This window comes from Chrysemys picta, chromosome 19 (genome assembly GCF_011386835.1).
Source record: "Chrysemys picta bellii isolate R12L10 chromosome 19, ASM1138683v2, whole genome shotgun sequence".
Lineage (NCBI taxonomy): Eukaryota > Metazoa > Chordata > Testudines > Emydidae > Chrysemys > Chrysemys picta.
The window spans coordinates 10,368,828-10,394,723 of NC_088809.1; the positions used below are offsets into that span (position 1 = coordinate 10,368,828).

Genomic DNA, 25,896 nt, shown 5'->3' on the forward strand with positions numbered 1-25,896 from the left:
AGGCTCCTAAGTCACATAGTTGCTTTTGAAAATGTTACCCCTTATAACAGATAAACTGCCTATGCTTGGTCCCACAGGGCTGCTTCCTTTTTAAAACAATAGTGGGTGTCAGAGAGCGTCACAGGTGTCCCTTGGCAAGAGATACAGTAGCTCCTACTCAAATTCTGGTCCCATGGCAGTCCCAAGTGAGATGTGAACCCAACAAACTTTGAGTCAAGCTTTTGAATCCCCCATGCTGAGTGGGTTCAGAATTAGGCAAAAAGAGTGTACACACCCTGGCTAGTTTTCAGCTGTGCACAGTATGCACTCGGTGTAGTTAGTGGGAGCCCACAAAGGTGCTGATTGCAGCTCCCTGATCCAAAGCCCAGTTCTATGCTGACAGTGTCCCTGGCACAATTTGGGTCAGCCTTGGGGTTGCTCTAAACTTTACTAGGTAGGTATGACCCCACAGGGCCACTGCATCAGCTGGGGATTGCTGGAGTGCAGCAAAACTGCACCCACATCCTCTTTCTCCTGGCCATGTCCCCTATACAGGGGGTATGAAGGGAAGGAAGAAAGGGTTTGGCATTTGAACTAGCTATATCACTTCTTTACCTTGGGACTTTCCCACACCAGGGTGACTGCCAGCTGGCTGGATCCATCAGCATTTAGACACACTGTGCACCAACTGACTGGCACAAAGGGGCCGTATCATAGGAGAGAATCTCAGTGCAAGCCAAGTATTGGATGAATGCAGTGCTGAGGTGTGATTCCTTTTCCAGGGTTAAAAGCTGATTTTAAAAACAGCTCGGGGCTCATTCTACTGCGTGTGGCTCCATCTTTTAAGAAAACCTGATCCAATTTGTTTAGAAGCTGTTCTTTGTTAGTAGTCATCCTCATCCATTACATTAACCTCACCTCGCCATGCAAATTGGTGGGGGAAAGCCAAGTAATACACTGAAAGAAGTATATTCTAGTAGAAACCATGGCTTCTAAACGAAGATATACGGTAAATCCAATATCAGTGTTGTGCCCATTCTCATCCTCTGGTTATTCTTTCTCTGTGATTAATCAAAACATACTGCTGAGTCTCTTTTTAAGCCTCTCTAACCACACAATGGGTGCACACATTACAGCCCAGGTCATTATCTGTTCATCTATTCTGTCTGTTTCATAGCAATTAAGGATGGCTTATCTTAAGTATTTGTTGATCTTCAGACATGGCTGGCACTCACCCGCGGTCCTGTTCTGTTTTCAGCAGCAGTGGCAACTCACTGACTGAGCTTTGGCTTTGTTGCAAAACAAAAGGTTGGTGGTGGTTGTTCATAAAGATTTTTGTCGCAACTTTGATCACGCTCCCCATTTGTTTCCTAAGGAAGCTCGGTAATGGTACCAAAGAGATCAGACCCAATGGGTCTGATTCAGCCCCGGAACATGAATGTAGTGCGTTGTAGCAAGGTGGAATATTGCCCAATGGCTTTGGAACAGACCTACTGAAACCGACCACTGGTCTGCCTAGTTTATCCTCTCATTTCTATCTACCGAGGTACTCATCTGGCTCTCATATACTATGATAATCTCCATAGTCATTACTGCATACGTCCTCCTAACTTCCTATGAGATAGGGAAATATTGTTATCCTCTTTTTAATAGAAGGGAAACGGAGGCACAGAGAGACTAAGTGATTGCCCAAGGTCACACAGGGAGTCTGTGGCAGAGTGAAGAACTGAACTTAGATCTCCCGAGTCCCAGTTCAATGCCTTAACCACAAAGCCATCCTTTCTTGAACAGTGGTCGCTGCTAGATGCTTAGGAGGTCTATGTTTTCCTTCAATCACCTGCAAGAAAGTTTGACAAAATAAGTTTGGGCAAGAGTGAGGCTAGTTTTGAGTGAACCTAGGGCTCCTATCCCAGTCAAGAATAACTTGTGGGTTTTGCATATATTCTTGATGCAAAGCCAGGTGACGCTTGGGAGTTTGGTTGAGTTCCACATTTCCCCTGGACTCAGGGCTTGAGAATTGGTGCAAACCAAAATGATGCACAAAATGTTCTCTTGTGCCCACGCAAACCAAAACATGAGGTTGTCTCATCTTTATTTAGTGGGTCTACTCTCCTATTGAATGAAGGATGTACAGAACCACCCACCTTGCTTTAGATGAATGGTTCTCCTCATTTTGCATACCTGGACCCCTTTTTCTTTGTCTCGGTCCCCCTCCCAGCTCATCTGGGACCTTGCTGTGACCGTGGTCCCATTAATATGATGAGAGCTTGATGACTGTGACTCCCTGACACCTGTTTACAAACCCCCCCCCCCCCCCCCCCGGAGATTGCTATTCCATGATCTTAGACCTATCAGTTGAAAGTGGTCAATTGGATTTTTGTCTCAAACTTGATTTTCAAAGCAATATAATAAAGTGATTAAATGTTAAGCTTTCTGGTGGTTTATGCCATTGGTCTTCCACAGTTTCACAGAGGAATAAAACTTGACATATTACATTTGTGCATTTTATGGTCCATATGGAAGCAAATCATGGGCCAGTACATCTTGAGCTGCAAGATTTCAGCCATAAAAATATTTGCTTTACAGTTTAGCAGATTTATGCAATGTAAAATTTACAGTCTCTCCTCTACATTTGATGTGTTTTTATAAATGACCTCCTATTAAGAAAACAACTGAATCATATTTTTATTTTTGTTAACCAGCAAAGCTTTGGAGATGGGCATTTAAAACCACGTGGGACAAATTGTCAGTAATGACTTCTAAGCTTACTATTATTTATTGTTTGCATTGGGTAGCACCTAGGAGCGCCATTCGTAAACCAGGACTTCATTGTGCTAGGTACTGTGCAAACACAGAACAAATCTTCTTCCTGAATTGTTATGCTTGCATCATTTGTGGCATTTTTGTGCAAATAATGATTGTGCGGGTAGAACTGGCCAGTCAAATAAATGTCTGTGGGAAGTATGACTACTGAATATGAATGTTGACAATATGAATAGTTCCCTAAAACCTTCCATCACTTTCATACAGCGCTGCAAACAAACCAGTAGATTTTAGGCTTGAAGTGTGTGAATTAAATTCATATTCTAATCTAGATATGGGCACAGGTTAGCAGCTCACAGTAAAACCTAATCTCCCCAGAGTCTTTAACTTGACATGCTAGCTCATGGGAAAGCTACAAGGTGCCTTGTTTTCATTGGTTTTTACCTCGTGTTAGGTAACTTGAGGTAAAAACATCTTTTTTCCTAGTAAAGATGCAGTGTAGGAGAGTTAGGCACCCAATTCAAAAGATGTGGGTTCCTAATTCTCTTAAACTCACTTGAAAAATTCCACTCCCCATGCATAAGTGTTTGGAGGATCAGGCACTGTATGAAACATGCAAGTCAGTCTGAGACTGCAGTATCGAAGGGCCTGGTTTTTCTGTTGCCTTGACCTTGTATGATTATTTCCACCTCTATGAAGTGAGCACAGAACGCTGCCAGATCAGAATGTAAATATTTATACCCAGTGCAACCCCTGGAAAACCAGGCCTTAATAACTAGTTCTGCATCCTCCTCCAAATTATTATTATTTTTTAAAATAACACTTAATCCAGACACTACCATATTCTTGACTGACACAGCACTGTCAGTGTGGTTTCCCTAATTTGTTCAGGTCCCCTGGTGCATAGGAATATATCACTTCAAGAGAATATATCTGTTTAGGGCATTCTTGCTATTTACTCTCTGCTTTTCTAATTGAGGCCATCAGATCTATAATCCGATTACCTAGGGCTGTTTGTAACATAATCTAAAGCACTGCAGTAGATTTCTTGTGGTACTTCTCTTGAAATTGGAGGCACGCATATCCTCCTCCACCTGCATATTTGAGGCACCCTAATCACCTTTCCCATAGTTTACACGTTCTAGAATCTCCTTTTTCCTGTGCCAGAGATATAGGAATGTGACTGCCCCTCCAACATAAACCAGTTATTAATTTCTCTCTCTCTCGCTCTCTCTCCTACCATTCTCTCGTCCCACTCTTCTCCATCTCTAGCCCTTTGATCATTCAGTCTGCAAAAGAATGCCCAAGTGTAGGCATGCAAAGGTCGGCTGGTTCTCTTGGGCAGCAGGGGTAGGTAAGGGTTGGTGGCTGAATAGAACTGGGTGAAATTTTTCAGATGAATAGTTCATTCCACAAAAATTGCCATTTCGGACAACCTGAAATTAGTTGTGAATTTGACACAAATAATTCTGGCCCTTCACAAAATGGCTGGAGGGGGAGTTTTAATTCAGATGCAGATTGTTACAGACTAAGGCCAAGATCCTCAACAGTATTTAGTTGCCTAACTCCATTGATTGCAATGGGAATTAGGTGCCTAGTTTTAGAAAATCTGGGCCTGAGTCACTGAGTTCACTCATGCACATAAACATGCAGACTTTACATTTGTTCCTAATTTGTTGGTTGCTTTCCTTTATCTGAAATAAAAATTGCCTGGACTAAAAATGCATGTTTTGCTCTTTGTAGGAAAACAGAGCAGAGAGTGAGGGTGAAAGTCAATGGGATTTTTGAGTAGGGACTTTGTGATTAGGCCCAATAGCTTCATCTTCCTCCAGTAATGCCTAGGGTCTCCAGTTAAGGATCTATGCCTTATTGTACTAGGCGCTGTACTTGTACTTTTCTTTTCTTTGGGGTTCTCAAATGACAGGCTCAAAGTGCTTAATCAATATTAAATATTTATGCTTCTGCACCCATGAGCTACCTAATCCTAAATGTATCTATTGTATTCAGTGAAATCTCAGGCATAGAGAGGTTAAGGGACCTATCCAGTATCATACGAGTCAGTGGATTTACAGCCGTTGAGGGTAGGGACAGGGACGTCCTGATTCACTTGTTTTAATCACTGGGCACAACTCCCCTCCCACAATTTAAATTAAATTGACAATGTGCTGGTTTAATGCTCTGAATGTAACTTGCGTCCATAAGCAGTTTAGGGATATCAGTAGGCTGCTCCGTCGTGTTAAAATGGAAAACCTATATTATTCTATAAATTGTATGGCTCACATAGAAATAAATGAAAATCAGTCATTGATGGGTGTTTCTGTAATACCAAGGATGAAGTTTTTATCTGACTTTGTTACAAAGTGGTATTTCCTGGTACCTCTTCCTTGGCATTTTCTTTAGTGTTGCTCTTTACTAAGTTCTTCATAAATGAACTTGGCATACGAACGCTATATTCATAATGGCACATAATTGTCCAAACCTAAAACGAGTTCTCCTTAACCCCCCTTAATTAAAATGGTGGTTTAGCTGCAAAACTGTTTTCCCCGAAGCATAAATGTCAGGGCAGTTTTAACAGATGTTTACTTTTCATGCAGCAATTGCAGCCACATTTCCTCAAAGGTCATTTAATCATTAAAAAGATAATATTGTAAAAAAGTAAGTAAGAAAAACAGTACACAAGGCTGTTCTCTTATGGGAGATGCATTTTAGTGCATAGAGGGCTAAGTTTATGTCACTGTTTCTTTTATGTGCATCTATACATCTGTTGGTAAGTGGGCTCTGGGCTAGTGCCCCCCCCCCCCAGGCCATGCAAAGCATTGGCTCAAGCACTGTGCAGATCTCAGTGTTCTTTATAAAGCAGGGAAGTATTTTGAGCCCCATTTTACAGATGGGGAAACTGAGGCACTGAGAAGCAAAGTGATTTGCTCAGTGTCACCCACCAAGATACTGGCAGAGCAGGGAATAGAAACCACCAGGTCTCCCAAGTCCCTGCTTATTGTGCTACCCACTGGGTCGTACTTCATACCATTTTACTGGATACAATCCTCGTTGGGGAATCTGGCCCTGTAGAGTTTTTTCCTATCTTTTTAGTTTTGGAGAGCTGAACTCAGTTGAAAAACAAAAGGGAAAAGAATCTGGTACATTCAGTGAAGCCCCTAGTGGGTCACAGCACAAGAGCGCTGCAGAATCTGGCACAGTCGGCAGACTCTGCAATGGATTAGCCGCTTTGCTGCAGGTTGGAACTGACGTTCTTTAGCACAACACAAATTTGGTCAGTGCTGGCATCGGGCTCAGACTTGTCATAGCTGAATGCAGGGGGACTGCTTTTCATACTCTTTCTTGTGTGCCCTTGGATGATATTAATACATCCCCCGTGGATTCCAATGAGCCACGACGCTTCAAAATCATGATACGTTTGTGCTGGTTCCATTGACATTACATCAAGATTGAGACCACCTTGGCGTCTTTGATCCAATGGCTATTGTCATCAGCGGGAGTCTTTTCGCCTTTGGATCAGGCCCTCAAACAGATGAAGTTGTGTTCTGCTTTGCATTCATTGCCACATTTATCCTGCGGTCAACCCATGGCAAGGAAATCATTTTGCTCACTAGTGGAGTGACTATTATTCAAGGACAATGGAAAGGAAATGGGAAAATCCAGTTCACAAGGCGCAATGCTATCTAAATGGAAGCAATCTTGACAAGATTCTTGTGATCTTCCATTTCTCAAGATTACAGTAGTTAAGATTTTCTAATATTGTCAGGGTAGCTAAAATAACACCACCCCTTCCCTTCCAAACATTAGGATGCTGCCCAGAACGATTTCCTCTTGACCATCCCCAGGCTGGAAATTCCTGATAGACAAGGTTAAGAGTCGCTCAAAGTGTTCTGTCTAACAGAGGTCTTACATGCACATACTGTACCACTGTGGCATTAGCGAGTGATAATGGAACATTAGGACTAGAGAGCTTGAAGGAAAGACAATTAAACTGTGCCTTGAACTCCTGCCAAAGGCTGAAATTTTCTTCATCCTTTTTCATACAAGAGGGAGCCACTTTGGTGTGACAGTGGAAATTATAGGTATGTATGTAAATCTCCGACTTATAAACATTAGTAGATACATGACAGGTATAGCTGGGCAGGAAATGGTTTTGCCATCTGTGATCATTTTTGAGAGTTTGAAAATTTTCCCCCTCTTGAACTCAAAGTCAAAATCTTAAATATTCATGAACTGAAAACTGATTTTAAAATGGTTTTTGGGTCAATCAAAACCTTTTGTTTTAATAATTTCAAAGTATTTTGCTTTGATTTTCCCCTTTTCCCCCCAATAGCTTAAATTCAGAAACAAAGTTGTTTTGAATGGGAAAACTATACTTTTTTTGTTTTTGAAAATGTTGAAAACAATGTTGCAACATTTTCAAAATGTTTTTCATAATTTTTTTTCTTTGAGTCAGGAAATTCATTGAACACGATCCTGTTTCGCAAACAGTTTTGGTTTCGATGAATTGGTATTTCCCCCCCCCCAAAAAAAGTTCAAAAAATTCCCAACCAGCTCTATTATAAGTGACAGCAGGATTGAAAAAACAATAGTGCAACATGCAGCCAAATTGCTCCCTTTATTTCCTCTGGTTTACAAGGGGAAGAAACATAATTAACAATGCTTTGCTTTATAGTATGGCTCAGTCGGTATCACTCCCCAAAATCCCAGGCTGGAAGGTTTATAGGTTCCCCATATAAAGACTTGGAACCAGATTTACAAAGGTATTGGGTAGGTGAGTTAGGCACTTAGGTGCCTTTGTGTATCCCACTGGGCACCTATCTGCATCATTAGGTGTCTAAATACCTTTGTAAATCTGGCCCTTGGGCTCATGCTGAGTGCTAGGACCAAGATGCATTCTCAAGAAAGGGCTGCTGCTCTGTGAGAAGTGCTGGCCTTTGGCTGTGTTTAAATAAATTCCCTTCTTATGCCCACTGTGGACGGGTGGGATAACCCTGCTGCCCAGCCAACGTTCAATCACTCATAACACAGCTCCGAATATCTAAGGCTCTATGGCAAAAATTCCTCCTCCCTGCAGGGTCGCAGCACCGAGGCCTATGCACCACTTATTTTGAGGGTTTAACTGGAATTTAATTGGAGCAGAAGGCCTTGATATGTTCCTCTGCACAGGGGAAGTTTCATGCCTATAGACGCGGTTTTTATTGCGGAGAGGACTAGTTTTAATTTTGGCACTGTGTGGAATGTTCTACTGAAGAAATGAGGGAGACTGCCCTTCATGGCGATGTGTCACACGGGATGCTGTAGCCAACAATTCTTACTGCTTCCCTTGGAGGAAGTTACCATAGGAGATGGGGGTAGGGGGGGTGTATGGAATAATCTTTCAAGCAGAGAGGAACCCCATGCAGAGAGCTTCTGCAAGCAAAGTCTCTCCCCGGCCCCCCATGTTTCTGTCTGATATGCCTTGTGCCAGAATGTGCACGTGGCTTGTATTTGAGAGCCATCTGCAGCCTGACACACATTCTCTTTTATGCACCGGCTTTTCTTTGTGAATCCGGTAGTCCATTTCACAGTCTATTTGTCAAGCAGAAATCATTACTCGGTGTGCATGATGTGCCATTTCTTTGGGAAGATGACTCACAATGAGCATGACATGAAAGAGTGTGCGTTCTAGAGGAGCGCAATGAGCCTCTACTGGGAAAGGGAACAGAGAGAGACAGAAAATGATGCGGATCCTCCAGCAAAGGATAAGAGTGCCTGTCCTCTGCCACGCATCCTCCAGGCTTTCAGGACTTACTTTACCTAGCTACCCTAGAGGGCTTTCATCAGACTGCAGCAAACAAAAAAATACAGCTCATCTTCCTGTGGTACGAACCCACGCGCACAACCACAGAGGGGTTCTTGTGACCAAAATCCCCCCAGATAAAATGTTGTCTTTGTTTCGGAGCTATAAAAATGGACTCCCCAGCCTGGCCTTCCCAACAGTTACCTACCTCGCATGCTTAATGCCTCAGTTTCAGCTAAGGTAAAATGCTCTTTATTGTGTGAGGGAATAAATAAATGACCATTCCGAGGAAACGAATCAAAGCCCCTGGGCTATTGCCTTGCTGCTGTCCTGCTCGCTTTCTGCTACAACCAGAGTCTGTGTTGACTCTGTGCTGGTTCTTTTCTCTGTTTAATGTTTTAGCCTCCGGCTAAGGACACAAGGACATATCCTCAAGATGTCTGCTCTTATATTTGCTGGCCTCTGTTAAAACGAGCAATTCTTGTGACAGGAATGTGATCAACTCCTATGTGAGAGTTGCCACTTATCCTGGCTGATGAAACTTCTACCGCTTCAAAAGCCAAGAAGTGCTCGCATCTTCCAAATGAGATGTATTGGGCAGCCCAGTGTTCAGACTGAAGAGGCTTGAGGGGCTGGTTGGAGGGGATGCATCATTTTTCCTCTTTGCATATGGCCAGACTTTTGCTGTCTGAGATGCCTTTCTACCCTGGCTCATAAAGAAGAGCAAATATTTCTTGCCCTTGACATCCCCACTAAACGGTGGATTGTTGAAAAACGTCCCCAGGAAGAGGAAAACCCTAAAAAAATCACTTCCTCCCTTTCCCCTCCCTTGCTACAAACACTTTTGCAGACCTAATGTCTGAGCTGCAATAGGAGAAACCATTGGACCAGGGGGTTGTTTTCCACCAAAGCAGTATTGTATTATTATTTTCTGTTGTTTCTATTACAGTAGCGCCTCGAGTGGTTGTAGCCCAAATGAGATCAGGGTCCCTTGGCTTTAGGTGCTGCACATACACCTAGTAAGAGACAGCCCCTTCTCCAAAGATCTAAATAGACAAAAGCAGACAAAGAGTGGAAGTGTTATTATACCCATTTTACACAGGGGCAACTGAGGTAGAGCTTGAGGGTATGTCCACCCTGCAATTGGAGGTGGGACATATCCCAAACTAGCTTTCATCTGGCTAGCGTGGGTACCAATAGCAGTAAACCCACAGCAGCACGGGCTAGCCACCCCGTACAAGTACAAGCCCAGCTGGGTATGAACTCAGGCAGCTAGCCTGTGCTATCGGTACCTGAGCTAGCTAGATTAAAGCTGGCTTGGGTATGGCTAGACATGCTGCAATCACACCTCCGAAAGCAGCGAAGACCTATGCTAAGTGACTTCCCCGAGGCATCACAGGGAGTCGGTGCCAGAGATGGAGGCCGAACCCAGCTCTCCTGCGTTCCAGTTCAGTGCCTTCACCAGAAGCCCAGCCTTTCTCTAAAGTATCATTCTAGCTGCATTTGATCATGTCAATTACAAATAGGCTGAAAATTAAGCCCCAAATAAATTGATTAGAGAAGAGAGATGTTTGTCACATGCAGGTGGAAAGGAAAATATTGGCTAAGTGTATCTACCTAAGTGATTCTCCGTTTCCAAACATGAGAGAATTGAACATCTTTAGAAATCAATACAAAGCCACTTCAGCATAAAACATGAGAAGATTGATACTTAACTTGTCTCTGGGAGTGCACGTGGGGGGATGGGGGGAAAATTGGCTCCGGAGGGAGAGACTCAATGAAATTCAAATCTGCCTGTGTAGAGGGAGAGGTAAAAGGCTTAAAATCCAACTCCTGGCCTCTACCCCATGAAAACGAACGAGGTGCCAGAGAACTGATCGCATTTGGCATGAGAATGGGTTCTAATTTTTTTTTTTTTTGCGACTGCCTCTCAGAAATTCATCAGGTTCTGATGCTTCCTGTTCGAGAGGGAGCAGCCAGATATTTTCAGCAAGAACAAAGGGATTAGTTGGACCAACAAAAGCTTTATTAAAAGGCTTCAGAGTGGGAGTTAAGTGCTGTCTGCAGTAAATGATGATTAAGACGGCATCAGGATTTATTATATTTCCCCCTCCCCTCACTTGCCCAAGTTTCACTAGCTGCCGTGGTGTCATGTTGCATTGTGATGCCTGCTTTGAGCAAGTGTTAGTCGTTCCAGCTTGTGACAGGGCTGGTTTTTCCGTGGGGCGGGCGGGGTCTCTGTATTTTCCCTACCCCTGATGTACGTGAATTCTAACGAATGTGTCCTCAGTTCTGAACCACCTTTGCCCCACTGCTTCATCTTTGTAAAGCCTGATCCAAAACCTGCTGAAATTTTCCCATTGACTTCAGTGGGTTTTGAACCAGTCCCTTTAGACCATGATCTTGCAAAGATGTTTACGCACGTGCTTAGCATTGACTTCGGTGGGACTACACACAGGCATACAGTTACACTCATGCATAAATCTTTGTACAAGTGAGGTGGTAAATACCATTACACGGCTAGTTTGTTCTAGGGTTAAAATAAATTCAGGGCACTGATGAACACATCTTTATAGAGTTAGCTGTCTGACTAAACAGAGGCTGAGGGACAGGAATTCATTATAACAAAGATAAATTGTATGTTCTCTTTGGAGATGCTCTGTGGAAATAAAAATATGTGATCGTGTTAATGAAGACTAACAAAATGTGTGCATGCAAGAGGGCAGAGTTAAGGTTATAGGCACCCTTAAGCATGGTACTTTTGGATGAGGATGATTTTTGGATAACTAAATATGGGAGAACTGCAGTCACAATAAGGAGCATATCAGGGTAATAAATATTTGTGGTGTGTATTTATAAGGATGGGGAGTATCTGTTCCCTCCCATGCCCTCCTCCTAATGGTTGCACTCATAATATCCATGTGACTCTTATAAAATTGTGCAAAATAGATGTCCCACACTAGAGGTGACGGCTGTTCCATTGTGCTGAATGAATTTCTGCTCATAACGGAGTGGCCCCAACCAGAGAAGCAGCAGTATCGTAAGCCATAGTGTTTGGGGACCATGACTAGAGTATTGAAGCATATGTTCCTATGGGTGGCTAATGGTTGTAGATATAAAGCATGATTGTTCTCCTTCACTGAATACAATGCACCCCCAGTGGAATTGCCACCTCTATTTTACACAGCACTGGGAGACGGAGTCAAAGTAGCAATCTGAAGAGTGTTGGAGGAAAATAGATGGTGGCGAAGCCAGTTCAGATGAGCAAGAGGCGCACACTCCACTGCTTTAAACATTCTTAGCCTCTGTGAAAAACTGGGTGCATAAGCTAAAACTGTGTTGAGGTGGCCAGGTGCATCCATCACTTACTCAGAAGATCAGCATGGGCTCAGTGAATCTGACAGCATAGCAAGGGTCACATTTTCACATGGATGAGCTGTCCTTGAACGACTGCTGAGATGTATCCGGCACAGAAGATGGGTTTAAAAAAAGCCTCCTCTTCTTTGCGTGTTCCTTTTTGAAGCCTATTTGGTCCTGAGCAAACATTTCTTGTGGACTTTGCGAGGAAAACCCTATGTTCTGTTAATGATTGACTCCCCCACTTACAGGGTTCCTAGGTAGCTTAGGATCATATTTCAGCTTCATGTCCCTATCAAAACTCTAGTGTCAAAGGGCAATTATTAGAGTTTACTGCTTGCTTCCCTCTGGTTATTCCTCTATTCTAGGGTAAGGTTTGTTTGTGAAGATCTGAGGATTGGAAGGAAGTGTCCTTGTCTTTTCACTGAAAGCTCCAATATGAACCTTTGTCTTATTTTACTAGGGTGAACACATTCCTCAGCACTTGGGGATGTGAAGGCAACTGGCTTCAAGATGACCATAGCATGGGGCCTACTGGGTTGATGCATTTGCTCCGCCAATTTCCCAAACTGCTCTGATGAACTAGTTGCTGGTGGAGACTGCCTCTTTGTGGCAAAATAACACAGAAAGACGTCATCTGTTGACTGATATAGGCATAGATTTGCCCATCCTCCCCCATATCCCCTCAGTAAAAAAAAGAGACTCTCCAGTGCCCATTTCTGACATCCACATTCAAACAGAGACATCACTACTCAAACTCTGCCTGGCAGTCTATGCGTGGCTTTGGGAATTCTTTGGGCAGCCATTGCACATGTCTATATGCCCATAAGAACCTGGGGAAATAAGACAAGCTCCTAGTGTCCAGTGACAGCATACACTTCAGCTCTGATTCCCCTATTATTAACAAAGTGTTCCTACTCTTCATGCATTAAGACTAGACTGGATAAAGACTTAGAAAGTATGCCATAGGGAAGAGTTCTACACCATAGGGAATAGTTTTACACCGTCAGGGCAGGGGTGGACTAGATGATCTAATAGGTTTATTACAACCAAGATACTGTCTCTAAAGGAAAAGAGATACAGAACTATTACTGTCTTTGGCCAGATGCTTATATTTTAGTCTTTCAGAAGGTTAGAATTTTTGCCTGCCTGCTCTCTTTCGGTACATGCCTTAAACCAAAGGACTGGGTTTTAGTTCCTCTTGCAATTAATGTGTTCCAAGTGATTTAGCTGGTCCTGTGTTTATTTCTAATGTGAGAATGAAACCAGCATGAATGGTAAGTGATACGGGAGGATGGAAGTGGTAGGGAGGGAGGAGGGAAGATACCTGCTTGTTTTATCTCCATGGTAACATACTTTGAAAGGGAAAGGTGTTGATGCTGATGCTCTGGGGTAGATCATTTACAGTCTACTTAATAAAAAAGCTGGAGCAAGGAATATAACATGGACTGTATGTAGCAGACTAGCGGGGCTGCGTTTTACAGCACCTGTTAACATATACGGTTCAGTACACTTTGAGACAAAGTAGAACATTTATTCATGTAGCATATTTTAAACACAACACAATGAGCTAGCTTCTGGCACTATGCCAACTTAATTCAGCTGAGGGTCTGTCCCGGTATATAAAAGATTTAATGTCTTGAAAATACACTTTGCAATGTAAAAAAAAAAAATCTTCTTTTTCAGATTTAAGGATGCTGTAATTAAGTTGATCATATTGAGGTTGTTATAAAATCTGAATTTTACCCTTAACTATACAAGGTATTTAAAAAAAACCTTCAGTGTGTGAATCATGGAGTTATTTTAGTTGCAACATTAGATCCCAACCATTAAAAACAAAATCCATGTGCATTTTAATGTTCTTAAAATTCATCTAATCCCCAGCAACAATCAGGAAATGACATTCTGGGGGGGGGGGGGGGGGGGAGATATCCTTTACATTTAGTCTAAAAGCCATTGGTTAAAGCTGGTGCAGTGAATTGACAACCACTGTGTCAATAGATCCAAACCCCCCTGGAAACTTAGTTTTGCTTAGACTGCAGGTTTGGGTTTTGTTTTCAAGTAAAAAAATGACAAAAAATGGTAATTAATGACACCCACCTTTTAGTAATCTTTGTTTCCCCAGCATAAAATCAATGATGCTTTGAATGCCCTCTGCCTTCGTAAAACACACACTGTACACTCTCACACACACACAAAAATCCTCTTTTGTTCAGAAAAATTTTAACAAGCAATAGCAGAGGAGAAAACCTCAAAGCTTCCCTCTGTGGGTGGGTCCCAGCTCCGCGCAGTTCCGTTCGGTTTGCTTGCAGGTATCATCCAGCAAATTACAGGGCTTGATGAAAATGCTCAGTATGTTACTTCTGCATCTGCTTTGGTTTAGTGCGAACTTTAAAACGTCGAAGAGAAGCCCCCAACTTCGGTTCTTTTGGGGATGTGTGTGGGGGGGTGGATTGTGGTTGATGGCTGAACGCAGGCATGACAGATAGTCAAGAGCCGATGACCACATCTGAGGCTGGTACAGTTTTAAGTGATTTAATTGACTTGGAAATGCCACCCTTCTGTGTGCTGGCAGCTTAGCAACCCGGAGCAGAAGAGCAGCAGCAGAATCAGAGGCTGTAGTCAGCTAGGAAGGGGAGGCAGGTGACTTGAAGGTCGCGGGAGTAAGAGAAGTCACCTGATTCAGGCAAGAGCTTTACCTATGAGGCAGGAGTAACAAGGCAGAGGAGAGAGCGAGAGGGAGAGAAAGAGAAGTGTGCGTGCGAGTGAGGGGAGGGAGGTTTGCACTTTTTTAAGCAGGTCTCTTGCCAAGGGTTGGGGATATTGGCAGCAGAGCCTGTGGAAGTGTCACCTTAACTATGTCACAACCGGCTGACAGGATGCATTCTAAAAGGGCAGGGATCCGAGCAGCTGTTGTCCTTATAGGGTTGTTGCACAAATCCAGAAAGCAAAATAAAGAAAAAAGGTAAAGCACGAGTTTATTCAGTCTTTTCTCTCTTGATTCAAGAAAAAGAACAGTCATTGTCACTACTTTGGTATTGAAACGTTAGCTGAAATCTGGGGAAGGAGGAAGGAGGGGAATTGTGGAGCCCGCAGTCTGTCTATATTGTATCCAGGCTTGTATTTCATAGATCATATTCTTATGGGAATGTATATTTGTATGTGCTGCCAATACTATTCCAAAGCAAAACAATAGACATGGTGATAACCCCTATATGCTCAAAACCCTTTCATAACTGTTAAAGATTTATGTGTGTGTATATTTAGAGAGAGAGAGAGAGATGAGACTCCTTCAGCCCCTCTAAGTTTACCCATTGACCCTAAACGTTTTTTTGCTGTATAAAGCCAAGACAGACTGTTTTCTTCCCGGGATTGCAGTGTTTTGTAGAACTGATTTAACTCAGATTAACAGCTTTGTCTCTTTTCTGAAAAACAGTTGACAAATGGTTTTCAGATTCATTGACTAAGCTGTGGACTGTACTTTGTGTTCAACTTTGTGGTTTGGGGAAACAGTGTGTTTTGAATGGCGTGTTAGCTGTCATCTGATGGATATAGTTGCTGAATTTTTGGCATGTTAATGGGAGTTTCTATTTTCTTCAAAGGTTTACAATGATTTCATTTATTTTATGTCTTTATTCAGAGAGCTCTGTCTCCTTATGCAGTTTGTACTGGCAACTTTCTTGTTAAAATAATAAGATGGGCACCCAAATCTATGCAATGTATATAATTTTTAGGCTACAGTGGAGAGCAGACAATTATCACTTCAATTTAGTATTCTTCATAGTGATATTTAAACTTTTTGTTTTCATATAGAAAAATATAGAAAGGCAGAATGGAATAATTCAAAACTACATTTAAAAAATGATAATCTGACAACTCCACAAAAGCAGGGCGATCCAGAGTTAAGGCTGGGCTCACCCCAGTGCCCCTAAGTTTTGTGGCACCTGCTCCGAGTAACATTTCCCTGGGTTTGGACATTCCTGCAATATGGTGCCTCAGAGACAATAGAGAGCAGGTTGACTTAGGGACAGAGTTTTGCTTTTGTGGATTTTAAGGCAGACCCTATATATTGCTGAAATATTATTTTTCGTTCCTGGAGGTGTTGCTGGTTATAACATTAAAAACAATAGTTAAGATATATGTGACTTGGTGCTCTTGGGGCCTCTACCTGATCTGGAAATTACCAAATTGTGCGCTCACTTGAACTGAGTCATCTTATTGCCATTATGCTTCTCATTCTTCACTGTAACCCCTCCCTACTGTTTTATCATCTGCACTCATCACATCTAAAACTGGGGCTCTCAGCTGCAGACTGTACCATTGGGCAGAATAAGAAAGACAGTAGGAGTTCTCCCAGTAGTCAGTGCTTGCACGATTGGGACCATAGATTGTAACCTTTTTAGAGCACTCTTTTCTCTTTGAGACACCATGCATGCTTTTTGGCACTGTACCAATAACAATGGGCTCCTACATAACCTCATGGAATAGTCCCATAGAATTAAATAGAGAATGATGCCCTTTCTGCAGGTGGGTTTGTTAAAACCATCCTATAGAATGTAATAAAGGATTCTATCCCAGCTATGGTCTGATTAAAAAACAGCTTATAAAATATCTCATTCTCCATTAACTCCTATAGGTTTTGAGGGTTATTGTTTACAACTCGATTACATTACTATACAACCCTTTCCTTTTAATCCTGATTAAATTCTAAAGGATGTGTCCATAAGGGGAGTCACATAAAGGTTGCGGAGTGTCTCCCGTAGCACCCCATTGGGGTAAAGACTATCTTTACTCTTGTACAGTGCCAAGCAATTAGCAAATAATAATAATTATAATAGTCTCTTGGCCATTTAGGGCCAGATTTTCAAAAGCGTTCAGTATGTGGAGTACTACTCCTTGTGCATGGGAAGAGCTCCCCAGAAACATCTCCAAAGCCACCTCAGTGTCCCCTTTCAAATCCCTCTGCCATGATACCTACAAAAAACTTGACTATGGCTAGCCAGTTGTGCCGACCACTATTGTCCCACTGTCACCTTGCACTCTCCCCACCTGTTGTGTCTTGTCTTATGCTTGGACTCTGAGCTCTTTTGGGCGGGGATTGTCTCAACCAGGGGTCCGGGGACTCCTGGCGGGCCATGAGCAGGTTTCAGAGGGTCCGCCAAAACAAACCAGAGAGCAGGGGTGGCGTTAGACTCGCTGGGGCAAAGGGCAAAAAGCCGAAGCCCGAGCCCATCCATCCAGGGCTGAAAGCTGAAGCCCGAGCAACTTAGCTTTGCGGGGTCCCCTTTGGTGCAGGGCTCTGGGCAATTGGCTTGCTTGCTACCCCCTAACACCAACCTTGGTTCTGAATCTACTGGATATGCAGAAAATCAGTTGTTGTGGCACAGGTGGGCCATGGAATTTTTATAGCCTGGGGGGGCTCAGAAAGAAAAAGGTTGAGAACCCCGTCTTAGAGGATGTCTCTTCTTGAGCTGGCGGTTTAATTTCCAGCTCTCGTAGACGTACGCATGGTAGCTCTGATGGAGCTACAAATAGAGGCTGGCCACCTGAATACACACGTAGGGTCCAGGGCAGGAATATACTCGGAGCAGCTAGTCTGTCCCGCGGCCTTTGCCACAGCGGCTGCCCTGCTAGCTCAGTCAAACCTAGTGCCCGTGCGTCTGCCTGAGCTGGAAATTACACCTCCTGCTTTCTGCTATGGCCACGTGGTGCCCTGGCCTTTAGGGGCTACTGTAATACAAATCAATAATAAGTGTTTAAATGGGAGCTGCTGTGCTGACCTCTCTTCAAAATCCAACCCTTGACATTGTTTCCTTCATTTAAAAAAAAAAATCTTAATCCTTAGATGGGCTCAGAGCCTGCACAGTTCAATGTAAGTGAATTAAGCTCAATGGGGCTACCTAAGGGCCCGATGCAGCTCCTGCTGAAATCAGTAAAGGCTCCCATTGAATTTAATGGGAGCTGGATCAGGCACTAAGTGTTTGCAGGATCAGGCCTTCAGCCTGTTGTGTTTGATCATTAAGTTGTTTTTTGGGGTTTTTTTTTGGTGGGGTGGTTACAAGAAGTGAAGCTACAACCCACTGGGAAACTGGTAAACAAGAGAGCATATGCGTGAGCAGGTGTCAAGTGATGTCAAATGGCCTGTTCTCAAACTGTTGATGCTGAAAACCCGCCACTGAAATCAATGAGAATTTTGCCTACATAATGACTACAGGATCAGGCCCAAAATGTCCAAGGAAAAAGATGGGAACTGAGCATTCTGAGAAATCTGGCTTCAACTGTGGGTGTTGGGCACCTGAAAATTTGGCTCTCAGCTCTTCTGAAAATCTGGTCCATAAAAGGCACATCTGATTTTATAGTACCATGTCTAGCACAAACTCTCGCCTAGTTTAGCCCTCGCTGAGTGTTTATTGAGGCTAACGGAAGTCTCAAGGGAAGAACAAGCCCCCCCTGTGGCTGCTTTCTTGTCTGCTACGGACTGTTTTCTTGAGAGGGACTGCAAGTATTTCTGTATACGTGCTCTAGTCGCATTGTTTAAACTTATGTAAGTTTCCAGTGCCATACAAATGATATAAGCGGTGGGGAAAAGTGCCATTTAGTTGTGGTGTTAAAGCGAAGGTATTTTTTTAAACGTTCAGTCTTTGTTCTGCGTTTGCCATTGAATTTCACTCCACATGAGCCGTATGCAAGTACGTCAGGTTAGGTAGCGGATGCTGACTCCCTGGTGGCCTGTGTCGCGTACTTATTAGCAACCCACCAAAGTATAGCGCTGCAAATTGACTTCCCTGAGCTTTCTTTCCAGAAGCCAGGTTCATACTGACTTTGTTCCTTCCTGAAACAATCAATCCATCAGTCAATCCACACCAGTCCTGTTCATTTGGAAGCTATCCTAGATGTCACTGTTGATCCTAAGTAAATGGCAAGTAATGTGTAGTAACAACGAGCACATTTAATTACTATTTCTCTTTGTGCATCCCAAAACTCCTACTGCCTCTGCTCAGTGCCCCGGAATCCAGCGTGGTGCCCTAGATTTTCTTTTTTTACTAGGAAACTGGAAACGAGGCACAAGTTTTAGTGAGGGTAATTAACCATTGAAATAGTTTAGCAACGGAGGTGGCCAGTGCTTAATTTGTAATGAAAGAGATGCCAGGGCTCAAATAATTAGGTGCTGGGGCTCAAGGAATTTTTTTAACTTTCATAGCTGATGCAGCAAACCCAGAGGTGCCGGGACTACGAACTGCCAAGCCTAGAGGTGCCCCCGGGGCTCAGCCTGGCAAGTCTTGGCACAAATTAAGCACTGGATGTGGTAGATTCTCTGTCATCTCCCCTCCTTCTTCTATCTAGCCTAACTCTTATCCGTGTGGGGTCGGCTCTTCTCCATCCCAGTCTGTCTTGAAGGAGTTTCTCAGAAACTCCGCAGTTAATCAAATAATTGTGTATTACATCCATCCACTTGGTTTTGGGTCTTCCAGCCTTTCTTTTATCCTCCGCTGACTCTCTGTTACCCTAAGTCTTTAAATCAAGACTGGTCTTTAAATCATCAATCCATTAACTTCAGCGGGGCCAGGATCTTAGTGTCTTTCCGAAAGATGTTTTATTTCATGTTGTTGCCTCAATGCAGGAATGACTGGCTGAAAATCTATGCTGTGTTATGCAGAGGTTCAGAGTAGATCAGCGGTTCTCAACCAGGGGTACGCATAGCCCTGGGGTACACCGAGATCTTCCAGGGGCACAGCAACTCATCTAGATATTTGCCTAGTTTTACAACAGGCGACATACAATGCACTAGTGAAATCAGTACAAACTAAAATTTCACACAGACAATGACTTATTTATGCTGCTCTATATACTATACTCTGAAATGTAAGTACAATATTTATATTCCAACTGATTTATTTTATAATTATGTGGTCCAAATGAGAAAGTCAGCAATTTTTCAGTGATAGTGTGTTGTGCCACTTTTTTGTATGTTTATGTCTCATTTTGTAAACAAGTAGTTCTTAAATAAGGTGAAACTTGGGGGTACACAAGACAAATCAGACTCTTGAAAGGGGTACAGTCGTCTGGAAAGATTGAGAACCACTGGACTAGATGATCATAATGATCCCTTCTGGTCATACTATCCATTATTCTGTGAATGCTTCATCTTAACAATAATGAAAGTTAGATTTTTTTTTACTGGTTCTAATATTAGATTATAAAACAAGAACTGTCAATAATAAGAATCTATTCCCACCATTAGCCACCTGTTAGGACTGCGAGCTAGCCTTAGTTTATTAAGGATTTACTACTTAGAAGTGTGTGTGTGTGTGTGTGTGTGTGTGTGTGTAAATACAGGGGTGCTGGAACAGTTTTTTGTAATGGGGGTGCTGAGAGCCATTGAACCAAACTGCGTCTGATGAAGTGGGTATTCACCCACGAAAGCTTATGCTCCAATACGTCTGTTAGTCTATAAGGTGCCACAGGACTCTTTGTTGATTGAACCAAACTGTAAACCCTGTATATAATGGAAACAACTTCAAGACAGGGGGTGCGGCAGCACCCCTCGTTCCAGCACCTATTTGTGTATGTATATGAAAGAAAAAGTTAGGTACTTTCAAGTTACCTTTGGCATAATATCTGATTGTGTGTGATCCATTCAATGACCTATAAAAACAACAGTATATGCAATAATGCATGTTCGAATGCAGGGCTCTGTGAACTGTACTGAACAACGTTTATCCTCCGTACAGAGAAGTAATTAAAGCTAAACTCATTTGCAGTTAAATGTCACCTTGTTCCTAGTTGTGCTTTGGTTTTTCCTTTTGCGAATTATACCTTGGAGAAAGCTTTGTATAGACAGATTTAAACTGTTAATTTGCAAATGCATAATTCCTTCCAAGTCTAGACCAAACGATGCCATTCTGTGTCTTTGCTGACTCATGCTTCAGTACGTGCAAGTTACTTTAAGATAGGGCAAAATCCTGAGCCCAGTGCGTAGCCGGAGTAGCTGAACTGCACTGTGTACTGCATAAACAATGGAGGGAATCATCCAACAGAGGGGAACTGCTCTGCAGCCACTTAGATCTAGCTGCTCTGCAGCCACATTGCACTAGCACAAAGGTGGGCAAACTATGGGCTGTGGGCCACATCTAGCCCTCCAATCGGTTTAATCCGGCCCTTGAGCTCTTCCTGGGGAGCAGGGTCTGGGGCTTGCCCTGCTCCCATGCTCCATCCGGGGAGGGGGTCGGAGGCCGCTGCTCGTGCGCGTGCTGAGGCTCCCAGAAGCAGCAGCATGCCCCCCTCTGGCTCTTATGTTTAGGAGCAGCCAGGGGGCTGCACCCGCTGCCCCTGCCCAAAGTGCCACCCCTGCAGTTCTCATTGGCTGGGAACTGTGGCCAATGGGATCTGCGGGGGTGGCGCCTGTGGGTGGGGCAGCGTGCAGAGCCACCTGGCCGCACCTCGGCATAGGAGCCGAAAGGGGGACATGCCGCTGCTTCCATCAGCTGCTTCAGTTAAGTGCCACCTAGAGCCTCCACCCCTGACCCCCCTCCCTTGCCCCAACCCCCTGCCCCAGCCCTGATCCCTCTCCCACACCCCGACCCCCAATCCGGAGCCCCCTCCCGCATCCTGAACTCCTCATTTCTGGCCCCACCCCAGGGCCCGCACCCCCCCAGCCAAAGCCTTCACCCACCCACCTCGTTCCCTGACCCCCTGCCCCAGCCCTGATCCCCCTCCCACCTTCTGAACCCTTTAGTCCCAGCCTGGAGCACCTCCTTACACCCAAATCTCTCATTCCCAGCCCCACCTCAGAGCCCGCACCTCTCCCCCACACCCCAACCTCCTGCCCCAGCTGGAGCCCTCACCCCCTCCCGCACCCCAACCCCAATCTCGTGAGCATTCATGGCCAGCCACACAATTTCCATACCCAGATGTGGCCCTCGGGCCCAAAAGTTTGCCCACCCTTGTGCTAGCAACTCTGCCTCTTGAGCACAACTTGTATAGAATCCTAGGACTGGAAGGGACCTCGAGAGCTCATCTAGTCCAGTCCCCTGCCCTCATGACAGGACTGAGTATTCTCTAGACCATCCCTGACAGGTATTGGAAGAAAAGAGCAGTGGATCTAGTGATAGTGGCTGAACTCCTAGCCCTGTTGAAGTCAGTGGGGCTAGGATTTCACCTAGTGTCACTCTTCCATCCCTGCCAACATGAAGCTTTTTTCCCCAAACCAATTCCAAGGTAGCACTTGATGCTGTGAGTAGTTCCACTGGTTTCAACAGGGGCTATTCCTGGAGCAAGATTCTACTCAGTGTGAATAATGGTGACAGAACTGGGCTGACCGTATCATAAGAGACACTTTTTGGTTCACACTATCCCAAAAGAACCTGTGTGGTGCAGGGAGAATCCCCAACGCATCACCGGTTTCAGTCAGATGCTTATTCAAAGCTTGGCCTGTATCAGGAATTAAAGCATTCAAGGGTACCCTTAGCTTCTCTTGAGGTTCACTCTATGACAAAGGCTACTCAGTTCCACCTTCTCTTCCAGACACAGTGTGTGCTCTGTATGCATCTCTTCATGTCGAGTGAATACTCAGGTCCTCATCCAGATTAATCATAGAATCATAGAATACCAGGGTTGGAAGGGATCTCAGGAGGTCATCTAGTCCAACCCCCTGCTCAAAGCAGGACCAATCCCAACTAAATCATCCCAGCCAGGGCTTTGTCAAGCCTGACCTTAAAAACCTCTAAGGAAGGAGATTCTACCACCTCCCTAGGTAACCAGTTCCAGTGCTTCACCACCCTCGTAGTGAAAAAGTTTTTCCTAATATCCAACCTAAACCTCCCCCACTGCAACTTGAGACCATTACTCCTTGTTCTGTCATCTGGTACCACTGAGAACAGTCTAGATCCATCCTCTTTGGAACCCCCTTTCAGACAGTTGAAAGCAGCTATCAAATCCCTCCTCATTCTTCTGTTCTGTAGACTAAACAATCCCAGTTCCCTCAGCTTCTCCTGGGATGATTTAGTTGGGAATTGGTCCTGCTTTGAGCAGGGGGTTGGACTAGATGACCTCTTGAGGTCCCTTCCAATCCTGATATTCTATGATTCTATGATTCTATGATAAGTCGTATGCTCCAGCCCCCTAATAATTTCTGTTGCCCTCCGCCGGACCCCCTCCACTCTTTCCACATCCCTCCCGTAGTGTGGGGCCCAAAACCGGACACAGCACTAATCCTTTTGAAGTCAAACAGAGGGTGGTTTCAGGTGCTCGAGATTAGGGTTTTATGGAAGATCTACAGGCAAAAGGACTTATGGAGAATTTCTGCCCTCAGCTTCTATTCTGTTCTAGTCTATCCTAGATCTTATACTCATCCCCATGGAATCTAGGTGCTTATATATGTGGTTTGTTTGTTCCAACCAATTGACAAAAGTTCTTAATATACACGACTGCATAATTTCAGCAAAAATGTTTTCACTATAACTTTTTGATCAACCAGCTTATAGAATGGGCAATTTGCTTTTGAAATGTTGACAAATTTTTGTGAAATTTTGATTTTTTTTATTTTGACTCCCCCTCCCCCTGTAGTTTTTGACTAGCTCTATTCAGAAGATACGGGAACCAGAACCTCGAATTTTTTGCTATAATGAAGGTTTAAAAGCATATAGGTAGGACCATTCTGTAAATACTCATTGAAAGGAATCAAGAAGCCTTAGAATCCCCTGTTTTCTGGGGGATTTCCTACCCAGTAGGTGAAATTCTATTGAATAGCATTGTGTTCTGGGGGACAAGACTTTTTCATGCAGCACAAGTATAATATGAAGGCGCTAGCCCTCCACACGGCTTAGGGCTACATCCATCCACAGCTACCGTAACTGCACTGACTTCCATGGAGTCAGAAGGGGGATGGGTTTGGCCCCATCCTGCCTCCTGTCCCTCCAGCTGGGTGCTTGTCCGACTACATGCTTACTCTGATGGTTTTTACCTGGGAGCTGGCTGGAAAAAGGACTTTCCATTCTATGGGAAATTCCAACATTTTGAAATATCTTTTTGTTCTGAATCAGAACAAAAAAGTCAGTTTTGAGATTTCCCATACCATTAAAATTCTGAAATATTTGTTTGAATAATGTTGAATTGTTTTATTTAGATGATGCTGAGTTTTGTTTCTATAATATTGAAACATTATAATGGAATAAATATAACATGAAAGTCTAAACAAAATGGATCTAAAAGAAACAAGACACTTCAAATTTTCCCATAGATATTTTTTTAATTGACACATTCCCTAAAATATTTTGATTTTGATGAAATTGCACTCTCCAATGGAAAACTATTCCTTCAATGAATTTTCAACCAACTTTGTTATCCACTCATTTTCCTAACTTGATTTACATACAGGAAGACATGCATGATACTCAGTAGAAGTGATTTACACTAGCAATCCAGCTAGTGTCTACAGGTTTTTTGTTTTGTTTGAAAGACCCCCTTAAAATTTGATAGGCTGCAAGAAATGAGCCTTTTATTAACTGTTTTGTAATTAAAAAGTAAGTACAGAAAGGATGTGGACAAGTTGGAGAGAGTCTAGCGGAGGGCAAGGAAAATGATTAGGAGGTTGGGGCACATGACTTATGAAGAGAGGCTGAGGGAACTGGGGTTATTTAGTCTGCAGAAGAGAAGAGTGGGGGGAGGGATCTACCTGAAGGGGGGTTCCAAAGAGGATGGAGCTCGGCTGTTCTCAGTGGTAGCAGATGACAGAATAAGGAGCAATGGTCTCAAGTTGCAGTGGGGGAGGTCTAGGTTGGATATTAGGAAACACTATTTCACTAGGAGGGTGGTGAAGCACTGGAATGCGTTACCTAGGGAGGTGGTGGAATCTCCATCCTTAGAGGTTTTTAAGGCCTCGCTTGACAAAGCCCTGGCTGGGATGATTTAATTGGGGTTGGTCCTGCTTTGAGCAGGGGGTTGGACTAGATGACCTCCTGAGGTCTCTTCCAACCCTATTCTTCTATGATTTTGTAGAATAAATAAAAAGGACTAAGTTGTCAATCTTTCCATCTCATTGACCGAGTACCCCACACTGCAATTTTCATTCTAGGTCTCCTTTTGCTGCTCCTCCTAACACTCATGATATTTAACAACATGGTAGGTGTTACATCACGCGTTGTTCTTTTTGTGGCTCAGTTTCTAAATATTTTAAGATAATAAGGAAGAGGTGGATTTGGGTCCTGGTGTAAATCTGAGGCATTCCATCAGTCAGTGGGGCTGCATCTGGGATTTGGATTTTGAACAGATCCGCAACTGGAGAAGGTTCCAATCCAGGCTTTTTGGTTCAGAGTATTACAGAGATTTACAGGCATCTGCTGCAAAATGAGCATCTGGTTCAGGGTTTGGATTCTAAATATTTAAGGTTTTTTTTTTTTTTTCAGATCCAGGTTTGTGGTTCAAGCTTATGTTTAAAGTACGTGTTCCAGATCCTCAGCTGGTGTCAATTGATGCAGCTCCATTGAAATCTATGGGTTGACAGCAGCTGACAATCAGGCTCAAGTATTTTATTCAATTCAACCTTTCCCTGGCTTGAAAGTAGAGGGTCTCTCTCTCCCTTCAGAGAAGAACAAGCAGAAAGTGTACAGAGCACTGCGTTGTCATTAACTGGGATGGAAATTACTCTTCTTGTGGGAGAACGCTCCCGGGAACAGCAGGACTCTGTCTGTATTTTATTGGGATCTTTAACCTGAGATGCAAGCGGCAGTTGTTGACAGAAAACTAATAGAAAAGTGCAGCCTGCAGTGAAAATTTAAAGCAATAGATGCTAGATATTAAATACATTCAAAAGGGAGCTCCATTAAGAGTAAAAAATGATGGCTCCAGAACTAAAGGGCATCCTTATTGTCCTTCTCTAGGCTAAAACAGAGGGGCAGATTCAACCCTGGTGTAAGGGGAGCACTCCAATAGAATTGCACCTGCTTCCACGAGGTATACATTTGGCTCAAAGAATTTACTGCATGAATAAAGTGTAGTCAGTGATGCTAAGTGTGGTTAAC

General features: G+C 43.5%; 1 protein-coding gene across 6 annotated transcripts in view; it reads left to right on the forward strand.

Moving 5' to 3' along the window:
* The window catches only part of RAP1GAP2 (RAP1 GTPase activating protein 2), a 301,497-nt gene that overhangs the window by 154,753 nt on the left and 120,848 nt on the right, over nucleotides 1-25,896 (forward strand). Inside the window, exon 1 of one of the 6 annotated variants that reach the window (XM_005298906.5) lies at nucleotides 14,598-14,843. The exons of the other annotated variants lie outside the window; for them this stretch is intronic. Coding sequence (XP_005298963.1) covers nucleotides 14,737-14,843 — 107 coding nt within the window. The 5' untranslated portion in view covers nucleotides 14,598-14,736. Of the gene's footprint in view, nucleotides 1-14,597; nucleotides 14,844-25,896 lie in introns of those variants that run through there. 6 annotated transcript variants of the gene reach the window in all.